Raw genomic sequence first — 15,670 nt, forward strand, 5'->3', positions numbered from 1 at the left:
GCACGAACAAATTCTGATTTCAATAAACTCTGATAAAAAAAATAAAAGTAAAACAAAATATCCTCAAAATTGTGAGCACACTTCTTATTATTATTATACTAATATTAGACATTAGAAAGTTTCAAACAAACTGTGGTTAGTGAGGGTGCAGGTTCCAATTCAGATGAGGCAAAACTGGGTTTGAATGGCACCTTTCGAGTGGACTTTGTGCTTCCTGTAAGCATGAGTTTCCTCTGGGCACAATCCAAGAACATACAGGTTGACAACTACGTTTTTCTGCTATTGAGAGTGAGATAGCCAGAGAATCACATTTAGATTTAACTATTAGGTCACCTAAAATCAAACTAGTTTGCATGTATTTAAATGTTAAATAAAGATGTGAGACACAGTGGGTGCCAAGAAAGAGAAGAACATAGATTCTCTTTTGAGACGGCCTGAATTTTGGAGGTGATTTGAGATTTATGAAATGCTTCTGTATGCCTCATGTCAAACTCAGGCAAAAAATAGATCAATGGCTCAAAAAGGCCCAAAATAACTTGGCAACACACAAGCTCCAGAATTCAAGACTGCAGGTGTTGCTTTAGTCGCCTACCGCAGCTTCTCAGTTTCAAGGTCAGTTCAAATTTTGAGTCCGTTTCTTATAACCTTGGTTATTACAATGGTCGTTGGTGTCCTCACATCAGCGACGGCGAACGTGTTATGACTGAAGTGTAGTTAGGTGTGTATACAGTCTGTGTACGTTCAGCAAGTCTGCAGGTGCTGTGGGCAGGAAACTCGCATGAATTGAGCAACGCTTCAAACTGAACAAAGGAAGGCAGATGTTTCACAGCACTGAAATGTCACTTTGTGATAAAAACATTTATTTCATGTAAGGTCATTTTTTACATACTACATACGTAAGCACATGGATGCAGTGACTCGAACAGACTGGTCATCATTTCAGCATCTCTCATTTAGTGATCATTTGCAATAGTAAAAATGTTGCGCTGGCCTTACAAAAAAATATCCTTGGCTTGAACAGCCAAAAAGTCATGTGTCAGAATTTTGAACTGGGATTCCTTTGCTTGGTAAGGAAGAGAAGAGGACAGGGAAGGAGACAGAGTCTCAGGCTCCACTGAAAGAGTTTGTCACGGTTTTCTTCTGATATCGTCCACGTTACTGAGCTGCATTAGAAGGGACTTTCTTGAGGCTGAAGTTGGACCAGTTTACTGCTACCTTCTGCCGAGTTTGCTTTGCTGAATCAAGGCAAAACCTGAAAGGGATAAACAAACAGTAGAGAAATAGATTAAGTCTCAACGGCAGCTCCAAGTTTATAGACATTCTGATTGATTTCTGATGATTTGTTTACCTTTTGAAATACTCCACTTCTCGGTCGATCTCATCCATTTCTGTTGGATCCACATCTTTTGGAAGAAAGACATCATCTAGACAACAAAGGAAGTCAGAGGTTAAAACCACCGACAAAACACTCATGAAGACGGAAGCACCTACCAATCGCATTGCTGGACTTTTCTCCCTTGTTTTTGTTCTTTTTGTTTTTGTTCTTGGACTGAAGTTGCTGCTGTCCGTTAGTCTGAACGCTGGGTTGGCCCTTGCTGTCCACCTCATCGCATCGCCCCACTTTCACCTCTGTCTCGCCACGGCCCTTTGGCGCACTCAAGAGGCCACAGTTTGCACCATTTGTTGCATTTTTGGTCGACCTGCCTTCGTCTAGCTTCCTGGTGCCGTTTCTCTGACTGTCGACACACTGCTGTGTGGGTTTGGATCCAGCTTTAGCACCACTGGAGCCGTTTTCAGCCACTTTGGTCTCCCCGGCTTTAGAACTGTGTTCGTGAACGGGCGGTTCCTGTTTTTGCTGCTGTTTTTTACTCTTCTTGGACTTTGTAGCACCAACCGTTTGACTCTTGGCGTCTCCGCTGTCTTTTGACTTTGCTGTTGCCTGGACTGGCGGCGGCGGTAAACCGTCAGCTGTAGTGCATTTTTCTGGAGAAGAGATTCTTGTGAGTTTAGAGGGATTTTGAGCTGTGTTTGCACGCTGGTTGTCCTTAGATCCACTGCCACCTGTGGCTGTGTTTGGGGCGGTGACTGAGGCCGTGTCTTCCCAACCGTTCGCCAGGTCCATATGGCTCTTGAAATTCCCCAGTGAAAGAGGCGAGAGGTCCAGGTCTATCTGCTGCATATCAGAGGAGCCGTTGAGATGAGACAGTAAATGATTTCCTTCCAGCATGGCCGCCTTCTTGGGGAAGTCGTTGACATCCAGATTGAGGTCGTACATGCTAAACGAGGCCCGGATGGAGTCTTTGATGGTGTTTTTGATCTCCTCGAGGCGACTGGTGAGGAAACTGTTGACGCGCTCGAGTTCCAGCTGGGGCCAGTCCAGGAGGCGGCTGGCTTCTGCTTCGTCAGCCATGGGTTCGTCCGCCGGCTCCAGTGGATTAGCGAGGGGGTCACTGCCTGCAGCTCCCGTGTGTCCCTGCTGAGCCTTCTCCTGCCACAGACGCAACATGGAGAGTAAGTTGCAAGATCTCACTACAAGAATGAGGCTATTGCAAGACACCTGGAAACAAACTTTTTCAAGTAAAAGTTTGCAATCATGCCGACTCCGAATACTACTTGCACGCAGGGAAAAAAAAAGTTTGGATACCTTTTTCTTTTGTTTGTGTCGAGCCCTTTTAGCAGCCTTGGCACTGTTGACAGGTTTGGGTTCAGAACTGTTGATGAAGTCCAACAGCTCGTCCACATCCCGGTTGTCTATGGCCCCGGGAACTGTTAGATCGGAGTCCTGGCGCTGAGGCAACTCCTCTTTACGTCTGGTGAGGCGGGAGCGTAGCTTCTCTCGGATCTCAGCGTAGTTGCGGCTTGTAGGTGCAGCTGGAGGCTGTGAGAAAGAAACAGTATTTAAATATTGATCGCATCATCAGGATGTTGAATATTTTACAGAGATACAAATGATCCAATGAATTGTGCAACAGTAGGAAAGTACCGCGTTGTGTCCGAAGAACTCGCAGTAGCAGCAGTCACAGTACTTCCCATCCTTCTGATTGGTGGAGGACGAAGCACAGGAGCTTCTTTCAGAGCTGCTGTCTTCATCCTCGCCCTCCTCAAGTTCGGAAGGTGGATGACACAAGTTCCCATTAGTCATTTTGTGCCCCTTACATGCTTGGTCCCTTGAAGGAAACACAACATTAACTGACATCGTTCAAGAGCACAATTATCCTGACAAGCACACTGACCTGCAGGCGCCACCTGTCAAATGCCCAACATTAGAAGTCGCCGCTGCTCCCGCACTGTGTCCGTTACAAGGATGGTTGCACCCCATAACCGAGGAGCCCATCTTGTTGTGTTGAGTGTTGTTGGCTGGAATGTGCGAGTTTTTGCATGTGCTGGGCTTGTGAACAGATGTGGGACTGTCTGGGCTGGGAGAAGAGAGTTTTGCTGTCGGGCCGTGGAGGTTGGGTCCCAGGGGAGAGAAGGGCGCGTGGGCAGCGCCGTTGGAGGAAGAGGTGACGTGACTGTGCTGACCAGAGCTTGGCTTGGGGACCAGCAGGGTGGAATGCTGGGAAGATAAACCGGTTGGACTGTTGGGGGGAACCGACAAGTCTGTGTGTTGATGATCACTTTGATGAAAGGCTTCACCTTGAAGAAAAACAAAGTGCGCTTAAAGACTGGAGCAACATTCGAGTAGCGTAACAGTAAAGATAGTTTAACATGAACGGGGGATTCACTTGGATCACTCCACATTTTTAGAATCACGATGGGGACTTCAACCATGTCCTCTGAAGCAAGCAACCTTACAATCATTGTGCCATGAGACCATGAGAAGTGGAGCAGCACTCGTGAATCGTTGTGACCATCTGTACAAAGCCAGACAGAAGGCCTCCCTGCCTCTCATCATTATTTATGGACCTCCAGAAAAATAAAGGAATTTTTGTGTCAATTAATTGCCAAGCTCGCGTGACAAATGGGACATAACTAATGAAGAACAACCTCTGCATTAAATCATGGTAGGAAACAAAGGACGTCTATCCAGCGCAACATTGGAAAGTAAAGTGAATGTTTTGATCAGCGTTTGTCTACTTCCTGGAAATGTTAGAGCCTGAACGTCTCACATCAGGCTACTCAGTCATGAAGTTGTACTTGGCAGAATCCAAGCGAAAACATCAATGAAACCTTTCCCAAATGTTTAATGTCAAAGGAAACGTAAGATGAGGAGCACCTGTACCTGGTGGCGTGGGTCGGCGACACATAGTTTTGAAATGCTTGGGAGTGGTCTTGCAATGATCTGCTGAGGTAGAAAGTGGGTTCCCAGCAGAAGATCCACTGGAATTCTGCGCCGATGGGTGACTGTACGGACACACTTTGGCTCCCACGCTTTTAGCAGATTTACCAGGTGCTTCATGGAGTACTCTTTTTTCATGACAGGAGCTCGGTGTTACACCTGCATGTAACAAAATGCAAAACAAATGTTCAAACCAACACACAATCGAATTCAAACCACTCTTCTGAATGTCCTTAGATTAGCTTAACTCACTTATTTTAGCAAATTGAAAAGACCGAGTTCAGAATAATGAGGACAGTAAACATTTAGAAAAGACATTTTAAAAGCTACTACAAAAAATATACACAAAAAGTGAGAATAAGGAAATCACTAATTACAGAATCACATGATGGCCATGATACAAGACTCCCTGAATGGAAGTGAGCCGCAGGTGTGTGGTCGGTGAATACGCACCTTGTTGTGAGTGTGATGAGTTGTGGCTGCAATGTTCCCCTCCATTGGTGTGGGCCGAGTTCCAGAGTCCTGACAATTTGTGGGCTGACAGGAAGGAACTTGGATCCCAATCTACAGTACTTTGCTCAGGGTAGCCGTTCCCACAGCCCTGGGATTTACAGGACGAAGAGTGTGACAATGGTACCTGAGTTTAAAAAAAGAGAAAAAAATGTTGTTCATTGTCATGAAGTTGACCATCCAAGAAAACAAACTATACTATAAAAATAGAATATCAATAATCACTAAATAGCTATAACATTATTATTACTTATAACAAATGCATATTTTTTCCCTTTCATTTTGAACAAAATAGAATAAACACTTCTTCAGTTGGTTCGATCATGAAGCACAAAACTTGTATACACTGACTCACGATAGAGATTTATACATTTTATTTTCATTACATCACATTGTATTGACAGTAAAGAAGTAGTACTTTTACAAGCAAAAACGCGTCTCTACAGTTGCATAACCTTGATGATCACCATCAGGCAAGTGATTGAAAAGTATAATGCACAAGATCTTTAACTTAAGGTTACTTTGATCATTCAAGATGACATTTTATTCTTTCCAAGAAAAGGGATTCATTTATCAAATGAACCCAAAGGCCATTTAAAAAGAAAATGCAGAGGCTTACGTTTAAAGATGACTCTTTTTTTTTCAGTGGAAAAGAAGTGTGTAAACATATGACCCAAATCTATCCAAGTGACTTACCGGCATTGGTTGCTCTTGACTGCTCCGTCTCTCCTCCTCTTCCACGCTCTTACAGCAGCTCTGACAGATCCACAGCGGCACCTCTCCCAAAAGTGACTGAGACAGCGAGGGCACTGCATCTGCAAGTTTACGCCCTGGTGCTTCCCGCAATAAGGCCTGAGAGAGCGCGGGCACCGCGTCAGCAAGCTTGGTCCCATGGCTTCCGGTTAGTCCGTTCATCGAGTTTGCCCCCCAGTCCTTAAACTCGCGGTGGCACAAAAGGCAGCAGGTGTGCATAGGCTGTCAAGGAGGGAAGAAATGGATGGAAGTGAGTCATGAGTGAAAATCTGACCAATAACAGACGTACACTCTAGGATTTCTATAAACACAGCCAACAAGTCTGCAAAGATGTTGTCAAGCTTTTGGACAAACAGTAGTGTTCGTGTCTGTGTGTGTGATCGCTCTGTCAGTTGTCAAGAATGATTTTGTGGTGAAGCAAATATATATTTTGGATTTCATCCAAAATTACTTTAAAATGGACATTGTAACAACATTACAACAGGCCTTTAATTACACTCAACAATCACTATAATTTTCAAACTATAAGTGACTCCAGAGTTTAAGTCACATGCATGAAAAAAATCTGAAGAAAAAAAACATACACAAGTGGGGGAAATTTACGTTACAAAATCCATTGCATGAAGCTGTAAAACCTGTGTTACGAAGGTCATGCTGAAAGGCATTTATATTCATCGCTAATATGTATATATTATATAAAACACTATACCAATAAAATCTACTATACAGATAAATATTATCTAGCTATTGATTTGTTTTGGGTTATTTGTTTTCAGGACTAAATCCTGCGAGATCATACTTTAAGTGAATCATCTTTCAACCATGGAGCTGATACAGGAGAAACATTGCAAAGTCGAGTGCATGTGAACGGCCTGCGCTCAGAAGCTCACTGGTGCCCGTGTTCAGATGGCATATCGTAATAGAGAAGCCTGCTCTTATGTTGCGTATGACTACCTTCCAGTGTCTGAACCCAAAATCCAAAAAGGAAAAATTGATCAATCAAAAGAAGCCTGCCATGTTTGCTTCTCCCTATGGAGTTATGGAATTAGATAAGACTGTCTTTATTCTTGGAATGGTAAGAAATATTTAAATAATTCATGGAAAACATTGGTCCAAAAACTAAAAAATAACTATGTTACTCAGAATAACAGAAATAACATGCATATAAATAAATAAATAAAAACCTCAAAACAGACTTTTTCCTTCTGTTTTAACCAGGACTTCACTACAGACTCCGGACCAAATGATGCACGCCTTGGACACAACACAAACCGAGACACTCAAGTCTTGTCCATCTCGTTGATGTTATTTCATCAGATCGCGATCGGTTGCCCTTTTAAGTTTGGGTTAAGGTGCACGCATTTAAGAGTCTGTCCAGGACAACCACACTGTGAAGTATTTCCAAGCTAAAGGACGTGTAAGTCGATTTCGTACCGTTACCTAACAGGGCTTTTGATAAAAAGAGGGTGTTCTTTCTCAGCTAACTAGCCGATTAGCTGATGGTTGGTTCGCCTTTGAGTTCCAGTGTAGCACGCTTGCAGCACGCTAGCCGGACTAGCCTGTTGGCTAACACTAGCAGGGCGGATCAACTGCTGGAAACGCTGGAAACCAAGCGACCTGTCCAGGGTACAATGTCACCTGTCCGGCAGTAAGAGGAGGCTGCACAGACCAGCTCCACCCTGCAAGCCGACACTTCGGCATCCTTATTTCAGTGAACTTGTAAAGCTTTCAAAGCGTCGCAAAGATCCACGACCGCTACATTAAACGCTGCTTTAACACTCGCTGTCTGGGCAAATCTCCGTCTGCAGATTCCTATTTTGATTTTCAAACTACACGGTTTTGTAGTTTCCTTGTGACGGAGGCCCATAGTCGTGTATGAAGGCAGCAGGAGCTTTAGCTACCTGGTTCGCTCTGGTGGTCGCCAACCGATCCAGCCCAGCATCTCCGCCGCCACCGCCAGCTGCATCGCCGGGAGAGACTGGGCTCTTCGGTGCGGCTTGCTGCCCGGGAACTAGGTCCTTCTGGGCGACGCCTTGCTGCTTGCTTTTCTTCCTCGCCATTGCGATAGTCCTTATAAAGCGCTTTGGCCAAGTTTGCACCAGTTTCGGGTATTTTCAGAGCACACTTTCGTTTGTTCGCGGACCTCGAAACGTTCCCTCTCTCCTACCAGTCAAGACAACAGTCAATATGGCGGAGGGCTGGCACATTCAGGAGTTCAGAGGTTACAGATACTACTGGCAAAGTGGCTTCACTGACTGCCGTACAACGTAATGGCAGCCCTCCCACTTCGTGACGCCAGCAGCGCCATATTTAGTAAGGGAAATGTCTTAAGGGGAATCTATTAATATGTTCATTAAACTTGAAATTCTCATCGCTTGTTTGTGTGTTTGAAAATGAGCAGATGTGAAAGAGCATTTCTTTTAAAATCCCACATATATATATATATATATATATATATATATATATATATATATATATATATATATATAACTAAATGTCAACTTCAGAAATATATATTCTTATGTATTTTATTGGATCCCAGGGGATATGACAGCGTAATTATTTTTACGTGTGTCGACGATGACAGACGACATGAGGGCGAGTGGGAGGGATTTGAGCTATGACGTTACATGATGCCTTCACTTACCGTGGAACGGGACAATTCCCAACCCCAGCTTGTCAATAAAGTTAGGTTATTTTAATGATTATTTTAGACACGTACTTTGATACCACCGACAGCTAAGTAGACAATAACGCTAATAGATAAAAAGTAGACATATTCAAATATCATTTAACGATTGACGAGTCTAATATCTACGAGGTATTTGTTGAAAGATTTTGATGTAAATAATGTTTTCCCCCATAGCTGTTGTTATGAAATAGTCCTAAAATATACTGTATATCTTTATGCTTTTGTGAAAGCCCTATGCAGTGAAAAAAAATACACATGCACAGTTACACGTTCTAATCATTACTTCATTCTGACTTTTCCTTCAAGTTACTTCTATTCTCATTCTTCAATTATATCTGTTATAATGTGTTTACATGACTCACTAATCATATAAACACGATTTTGCATTTATTTGACATCGTAATTGCTGTGGTAATTACATATCTGTATTACGATTAATGAAATCGCTACAGCTTTTTTGATCAATATTGCAGGCTTATCTTATGCAATGGCCAGAACTGATCCACTGTTGTCACAGCAGAGGTGGCAAATACTCTTGTTGAGTATTTGAGTTGCTTTGCATTTGCCTTCAGTCACTATGGAGTTCTCTGAAAAATTTAAATACGGATTATAGATATGGGTTTACTGAATCAAACTTCATTAACTCAGTGTTTAGTTTTATATTATGTGAATGTGTAAATGGCGAAAAGTACATTTGAGTTGTCAAGTACTGTTCGTCCAGAAACAAAACGTCGTGTATTCAGAATATTGCGGTCGTACTTCTATATTCTAAAAGCTAATCATGATAAACTTGTCAAAAGAGTCTAAACCAAGTACAGATGAGGCGTTGCTGTCAAGTCGCAGATTTCCGAGGTGACGTGGAGCCCGTGAAGGCGGCGCCAGCGCTGGTGCTGTGCGGTTTACGGACGTTACACGGGGACGGACAGCTCCAGCGACTCCAGCTCTGCAGTCTCTAGCCCCGCGTTAGGCCGGTTCCTCTTGTCCACCCCAAGTTCACTATGGAAAGCACCATTGACAACATCCAGGTTCTGATCCGTGCAGCTGAGTTTCTGGAGAGAAAAGACAGAGGTGAGAGTTGTTGTTTTTTTTTTTCGTTTTGACGGCGACGGAAATGCTCATTGTTAAACCCCACCGTTAATAGAGGAAATAAATAGCAATGCATGCAATGCACAGCACATAGTGAAAGCATTGGGGAGCGTGCTTGGAAATGTTTGGTCCGCAGGGAGGTCATATTCGGCCTTATTTACCGTTTGACTCAGTGACCTACATGTCGCTCACATCATTGTACTCGAAGGCGCCAATCTGCTCCGTTTTCAAAAAGAGTCTCGAGCGCTCACCGAGAAGCCCGAACTCCTAACGCGTTTCTGCGTCTTTCTCGCCCTCAAACATGACTCGTTGCGATGTTTTCACCAAGACTTTTTCAGACGAAAATCTTTGCCTCGGTCATTTTATGCGATGGCGCCAAAAGCTACGCGTCCAGCTGATGATGACAGCGGACCGGCGTCTTTGTCCGCGTCGGAACCTCCAGAAAACCTCCCGTTTCTATAGCACGATCAGACTGAGTCAGCGAGTTTTCACCTCGCGAATCTTACATTGAACGCTATTTCTGTTTGTTCACAAATGAGACTGAGGGAGATTGTTGTGTCTGCACAGAAGCGGAACATGGATACGCGTCCGTCCTGCCTTTGAGCCCGAACCACTCCGATAAGAGAAGCAAACAGAAGAGCAAGAGGACATCTGCGGGTGGCAATAGGTGAAGACATTTCCTAACACAAGCCACGACAGGGTGTGGCCCTGAGCTTTCACTTTGATCAATCAGAAAAACTCACCCAAGTTCTCCCTGCAGGTCGGCTCACAACGAGTTGGAAAAGAACAGGTAACAGATTGTAACTACATAGTCATAACTTAATACAGCATTAGAAATGGTGTGTTTTGTTGAGTGCAGCAACGTGCTAGCGATAAATGTGAACAAAATGCTGATTCTTTTTCATTTAAACTAGTCACATTCTGTCATAATATGGCTGTAAAATAGGAGTCCTACACATTGGACATAAGTTTATGGACATGGTTTTAGTTAGGTTTTTCTTTCTCTCTGACTGTGTGAGCCAACATGGTTTGTTTGTTGTGTAGACGGGCGCAGCTGAGGCACTGCCTTGAGCAGCTCAAAAAGCAAGTCCCTCTGTCGTCGGACTCCATGAGAAACACCACCCTCAACCTGCTGCGGCGAGCGCAGATGCATATCAAGGTGGGCATGAGTGACACTGTGCCGCAGTGTACAAACAACAAGAAACAAGGGAGGAATCTTCTTTCTTTCCATTATGAAGAATGGCAAAAGGAAGCAACTCACGAGTCACGTCTGGTCTCGTGATTGAACAGACAAAAAGACACTTGCAAATTAGGCTTTATGAAAGAAGAATCTAGAATGTGTTTCTGTTCTTAATTGATCTCTTTGATCTTGACACCCCAGAAGCTGCAGGAGCAGGACGAGCGCGCGGAGCAGGTGAAAGGTCGCCTGCGCTGGGAGCAGAGGGAGCTGCAGGTCCGACTGGAGCAGCTTCAGCGGGGGACTGAGAGGATGCGCAACGACAGCCAGGGCTCCACCATGTCCTCGGAGCGCTCCGACTCTGACAGAGGTGAGGAAACATCTCAAGCGTATCCGTCACTGGAGTCAGTCTGATGAATGTGCTGTGAACCCCGCAGAGGACGTGGAGGTGGACGTGGAAAGCATCGTGTTCGACTGCGTGGACTCAGACAGAGTGAGCATTACTCACAGCGGAGTGGATCACTGCTACTCCAGTTTGGACAAATCCTGGCTATGACCCAGCCCGGAAGTCAAAAGTCACCAGCAGGATATGAAGAGGAGAAAACATTCCAAAAGCAGGGATCACAGGGGACAATGTTGCTGAACCTTTTCCACAAACCCTCGACGGCAGTTCACACGGTGGTCGCGTCCATTTGCACTGAACGGCAGTAAAAGTCACTGGGCTGGGACGGACGTCAGAAAAACTCACCAACGCAGTCTGGTCATTACTTCTTCACCTTCAGGGCTTTTAAAAAAAATACTCCGAAGTAATGGCTCTTATTAACTTATTCTTAACCTAGCTATGCCTTTACTGAACTCTGCCTTAAGTTACACACCTCTGTGTTTCGTTTCAACCAGATCACGTCTAGCATGCACTTAAACATTAATCTCGCTATGCCTGTACTTATTTTATTCTCTTTCTGTTGCACAGACCTCCATAGATGCACTTATTTACTCTCTGAATGGTTTTACAAGTAGATCAAACAGTAAGTGATTTGATCCGATGTGCCTGATTTCTCAGCTCCAAGTTGTTCCAGCCGCTCCACCAATCAGACAGGACACGTCTGCGAGTTTGTATTTAATAACTGAAGGGGTGGTTGGCCCTCACTTTGGTTTATGCAAGAGGCCTTGTTACCTTTTTCAAATGACGTATGCATCCATCTGTCTCTCTGCCCAGTAATATCATGTAGCATTTTGTACTGGTGTAAGCTTTTTGTAATGAATAAATATTTTCTATATTTAGCTTCTGGATTATTTAGATGAAAATGAGGGGTGTGGATCGTGTGTTACTATATAGGTGGCACTGTTTCACTGAAAAATGCATTTAATCCATGTCAGATGAATCAGTCAACCACAGAGGTATTTTGAGGATCCAGTCACAAGGGAAGACTAGACTCTCCCGAGAAGAAAGGACCCAAGATGAAGAGCCCTGACGTCGGTGTCTGCCGATCCTGGCCCCACTGAACTTAAGGTGCTACAACGGCACAGAAACCTTGCGATTGGACTCCAACTCTTGCCATGAAGTGGCACGATAGAAAACCTGACAGCTTCATGCATCTTCCAAATCTGGTGCTACAAATAAATCAGATTGGGAAATATATTACCTATTAATGAACAAATTTCTGTTAACAATGTGTAATTATGGCGCTGTTACCGCATCATAACCGGTTAACGAGCTGCTAATACACATGAATAAGGAGTTCCTTGATGGCCATATCTGCTCTCCACCTGAGTTACACTGAAATCAAAGGTTGATTTTCCTCATTTAAAACACAACTCAGACGGTAACATAGGCTCAGAGTGATGAGGCATCACCATGAGATGTGAAGGGCTTCAACATGTGGTCTGGTAAAAACAATGCGAGCATTTATTACCTGACAAGAGCCTTTAGTTGCAGTTTCACTATCAGATTTCAAGTACAAAAACAAGGCATGATTTCTTCTTCTTTTGTGTGAGTAAATGAACATACGTCTGTGCTCACAAACTAATTCAGAACATACAACTAGCAAGGATGATTCCTTGATCCATGAACTTCAACTTGAAGCAGAGAGTCGATCGGTCATGGCAGAATGATAAAAGATCGTGAAATTATCTTGAAGATAACAACAACACAGATGAACAAGACATTGCATGGATATTGAGGAATTAACATGAGGTCTATTCTGCCACAAATCAGAGCTCAGAATATGTGAAACAATGATCACAAATGACTTAAGAAGCGCGCTACGTTCTGTACGAGAACGATCCGGACATGCTTCTGCAGTCACTTTCATGTGAACTGTCTGCATGATGCTGCTCATGGATGAAAGCTGTGGCTGTGGCTGTGATCTGATGCAAAGCTAGAATCAAAATCTGCATGGATTAAGTAGAAACATAGCTTGTTTTCAGGAAGAGGAGGCCGATGAAGCACTCGACTGGTCCACCAGAACCGTTCCGTCAGAGAGGCGTGGACCCCCGTCCAGGACCAGGCTCATCCCGCAGCCAGACTGGGAGGGGAGCAAGGTGGAGATAGACCCATGCTGGACTCAGGGGAAGCACGTCACACATACTGCTTCTTGTGGGCCTGCGAGGCCAGGTCTTTGGCTTTCTCTTTAGCTGCCAGCGCTGTCTCTCTCGCTCGCTCTGTCGCCGCCTCCGTCAAGGTTCTGGGTGTTTCACCTGAAGCACAAAGGAAACCAAACCTCAGACAAGGAACTTCAGCTGCGGTCACTTTCAATACACACCTTGCATTTTGGCGAGCACAAACTCGAATCCCTTCATGGTTTTCGTTACGCTCGTCTTAAACCTTGCAAGACCAAACTCCTGCACAAACAGAAGGTGAGCAGAGTGGATTCACAGCTGAACATTCAGGATCACAATTCCAAATATATATCGACCGTCTGACCCTGCGCTTTTTCAGGTCAGTGACACAGCCGAGTGGCACACATCTGCTCCACTGACCTGGATTCCTCGAGAGAGACCATAGACATTAGACGCAATCCAAGCTTCTCTTTTTATCTCAGTCCAGCTGCCGTTTTCAGGATTAGTTCTGTACTCGCACCGCTCTTCCACTGACTGAAGGCACAACACACATCAGTGAAATGAAGAGATCTTCACACTCTAAACGTCACCGAAACTTCAGTACCATGAGGCGGGCGTGAGTGATGTTCCATGTCAGTGTGGTCATAGTCTTTCTTTGAGGATCCACAATGGAGTCCTCAATGATGTAAGCAGAGCTGGCCATGTGCTTTGGAAGGTACCGCTCCATCCAGCGGGGCGCACGGCTTGTTTTGGTCAACAGACGTCTGGAAATGAGGCAGTTGGATGGGGTCACCTCCCGGAAAATAATGTCCTCCGTCAAGACATGGTTACTGGAGATGGGAGACCACAAAAAAACAATTGATTTACATTTCAGTTGGGACATGTGATTTACGAGTAAATCCACTACTGGAGTTTTGGTTACCACTTGCTGCACAATAATTATCATGAGAACAAAAGAAAATTCAAAGAGCAAATCAAAGACCTGTGTTTTTTCCACAGCATTAACCCATTTATTTCAACGTATTCTGCTCCAGAATAATCCATCACATTAGAAAGAAAATTGTTTCAGTTCAAGTCAAAGACAAAAACGCTTTTTTTAGATTGTCTCCAAATTAAATGTGTAGATATTTACATCTGTGTGACTTTCATACACATATAAACAGTATATGATGATGATGATTTAATATCAGATGATGGGATTTCCACTTTTGTGTGTTTAAAACCAGCGAGTGACCCCGAGGTACCTTACCTGTAGGGGTTGGGATATCGTTGCCAGAAGGCAATGCATACTTGGTCCCAGGTGCTTTTCAGCAAACCTGTGCAGCAGAAGTACTTCACCATTGTTCCCACTGTTTACCCTGTTAATAAATGATGGACACGATAAGGCTCATGCAGGCAGAACAAATATTCATTTCACAGACGTGCATGTTACATAAAGAAACCATACTGATCTTTATTTTCTTTTTGTTTATTCAGCTTGTCATATGTACTCATCAGAATAAAAAAGAAAAAATTAGTTTAGCAGCAGCTTTAGATCGTGACAGATCCCGAACGCATGAATAACTTCAGCATTAGGATTCAGGAAATCGGTTCAGTGCTGCTTTATTCTTATGACTTTGCATCAGAGACAGCATGTTGCACAATGTTTCAATGAAACGTGGGTCTTTTATTTGGAATTCAAGGTCAAATCCAGCCTGAGGCGAACTTGGCAAACACCCATCTGAGTGCGTGATTAATGGTCATCTGTCGATACACAGTATGCGACCAACTAGCGGCTGTCGTAAAGGCCTCTCGCGGGAATATGCGGCAGGGGAATGAGGAAATGGAACCTTGGACGTTCGCTTCCGAAAACAGTTATTACGGTTTGACCATTCACAGAAAAGCAAATGCCAAAGTCAACTCCCAAAACTGACACGGCTTTACATCTACAACCACGAAACCTGTCGCTTAAACTCCACGGTGGCAGACCGCGCGTAACAATGACAGGTAAATGTAGCCACCGTGGTGATGACTGCAAAACGCTTTTCGATTGATAAAACCACTGAGACGCGTCTGTCACGTCCGCACACAGTTAGCTTCTTCGTTAGCATTAGCACGTCAAATGAATAAAAAACGCCACGAAGGTTGACACAAGCACAGGGAATACAAAGCTACCATCTCTACACAGACATAAACAATTACCTGTGGCATGACAAAGGTCAGAAAAGCTTTTCCCACGACATTCGGCTGCGATTCCGTTACCTGCAACTCATTCCGACCATGACCAAGAAGGAAGAAGGTCAAGTACATACGTCACATCCGGCGAGGAGACGGCGATGTGATGTGTGTTGAGAGCCACTAGAGGGCGGCAGAGGACAATACAAGCGCTCAGCGACGGTTGAACCGCTGGTGTGTAAATTCTTGGTGTCGAAAAAATAAATAAAGGAAAAACGAATGTGGTAAAGCCCAAGGGCATGATCAGTCCCCTATGCAGTCGACAGAGAATCAAATAGATTCATTCAGTTTACACATGAAAACAGCAAAGGCTTTTGCAAAGCTGGAGGCTGGATATACAGTAGTTTCTATATTAATCTACTGCAGATGAAAGGCATGAAATCAAGCATGTGGGTGTTAA

At 44.1% G+C, this 15,670-nt stretch overlaps 3 protein-coding genes across 4 annotated transcripts; 1 reads left to right on the forward strand and 2 right to left on the reverse strand.

Annotated features, from left to right (window-relative positions):
* Nucleotides 1–848: 848 nt before the first annotated feature.
* On the reverse strand, nucleotides 849–7,748 carry fam193b (family with sequence similarity 193 member B). Its single transcript, XM_053879231.1, has 10 exons — nucleotides 7,444–7,748; nucleotides 5,486–5,764; nucleotides 4,733–4,916; nucleotides 4,223–4,438; nucleotides 3,234–3,636; nucleotides 2,984–3,167; nucleotides 2,645–2,878; nucleotides 1,492–2,488; nucleotides 1,349–1,424; nucleotides 849–1,252 (listed from the first exon to the last, which is right to left on the reverse strand). The coding sequence occupies exons 1-10, from the start codon at nucleotides 7,600–7,602 to the stop codon at nucleotides 1,156–1,158; spliced, it is 2,829 nt and encodes a 942-aa protein (XP_053735206.1). The 5' UTR covers nucleotides 7,603–7,748; the 3' UTR covers nucleotides 849–1,155.
* A 361-nt stretch (nucleotides 7,749–8,109) lies between these two features.
* Nucleotides 8,110–11,765, forward strand: mxd3 (MAX dimerization protein 3). 2 transcript variants are annotated; one of them, XM_053879908.1, is made up of 6 exons: nucleotides 8,110–9,302; nucleotides 9,888–9,987; nucleotides 10,081–10,110; nucleotides 10,365–10,479; nucleotides 10,702–10,867; nucleotides 10,935–11,765. In XM_053879908.1, the coding sequence occupies exons 1-6, from the start codon at nucleotides 9,233–9,235 to the stop codon at nucleotides 11,051–11,053; spliced, it is 600 nt and encodes a 199-aa protein (XP_053735883.1). In that variant the 5' UTR covers nucleotides 8,110–9,232; the 3' UTR covers nucleotides 11,054–11,765. The 2 variants fall into 2 exon arrangements, with proteins under 2 accessions (XP_053735883.1, XP_053735884.1); XM_053879909.1 differs by having other exon boundaries at nucleotides 10,705–10,867.
* A 565-nt stretch (nucleotides 11,766–12,330) lies between these two features.
* On the reverse strand, nucleotides 12,331–15,345 carry prelid1a (PRELI domain containing 1a). The gene is made up of 6 exons (XM_053879907.1): nucleotides 15,238–15,345; nucleotides 14,306–14,414; nucleotides 13,661–13,886; nucleotides 13,477–13,590; nucleotides 13,260–13,338; nucleotides 12,331–13,194 (listed from the first exon to the last, which is right to left on the reverse strand). The coding sequence occupies exons 2-6, from the start codon at nucleotides 14,395–14,397 to the stop codon at nucleotides 13,076–13,078; spliced, it is 630 nt and encodes a 209-aa protein (XP_053735882.1). The 5' UTR covers nucleotides 14,398–14,414; nucleotides 15,238–15,345; the 3' UTR covers nucleotides 12,331–13,075.
* Between the last annotated feature and the right edge of the window lie 325 nt (nucleotides 15,346–15,670).

This window comes from Synchiropus splendidus, chromosome 11 (assembly GCF_027744825.2).
Source record: "Synchiropus splendidus isolate RoL2022-P1 chromosome 11, RoL_Sspl_1.0, whole genome shotgun sequence".
Lineage (NCBI taxonomy): Eukaryota > Metazoa > Chordata > Actinopteri > Syngnathiformes > Callionymidae > Synchiropus > Synchiropus splendidus.

Coding starts and splice junctions, on each gene's coding strand:
- prelid1a (XM_053879907.1), bottom strand. CDS start 14,397: ATGGTGAAGTACTTCTGCTGCACAGGTTTGCTGAAAAGCACCTGGGAC. Junction 13,339..13,476: donor GTCTCTCTCGAGGAATCCAG/GTCAGTGGAGCA, acceptor CTGTTTGTGCAG/GAGTTTGGTCTTGCAAGGTT. Junction 13,195..13,259: donor TGTGCTCGCCAAAATGCAAG/GTGTGTATTGAA, acceptor TTTGTGCTTCAG/GTGAAACACCCAGAACCTTG.
- fam193b (XM_053879231.1), bottom strand. CDS start 7,602: ATGGCGAGGAAGAAAAGCAAGCAGCAAGGCGTCGCCCAGAAGGACCTA. Junction 4,917..5,485: donor GTCAAGAGCAACCAATGCCG/GTAAGTCACTTG, acceptor TTTTAAACTCAG/GTACCATTGTCACACTCTTC. Junction 3,168..3,233: donor TTGACAGGTGGCGCCTGCAG/GTCAGTGTGCTT, acceptor GTTTCCTTCAAG/GGACCAAGCATGTAAGGGGC.
- mxd3 (XM_053879908.1), top strand. CDS start 9,233: ATGGAAAGCACCATTGACAACATCCAGGTTCTGATCCGTGCAGCTGAG. Junction 9,303..9,887: donor TCTGGAGAGAAAAGACAGAG/GTGAGAGTTGTT, acceptor GTGTCTGCACAG/AAGCGGAACATGGATACGCG. Junction 10,480..10,701: donor GAGCGCAGATGCATATCAAG/GTGGGCATGAGT, acceptor TTGACACCCCAG/AAGCTGCAGGAGCAGGACGA.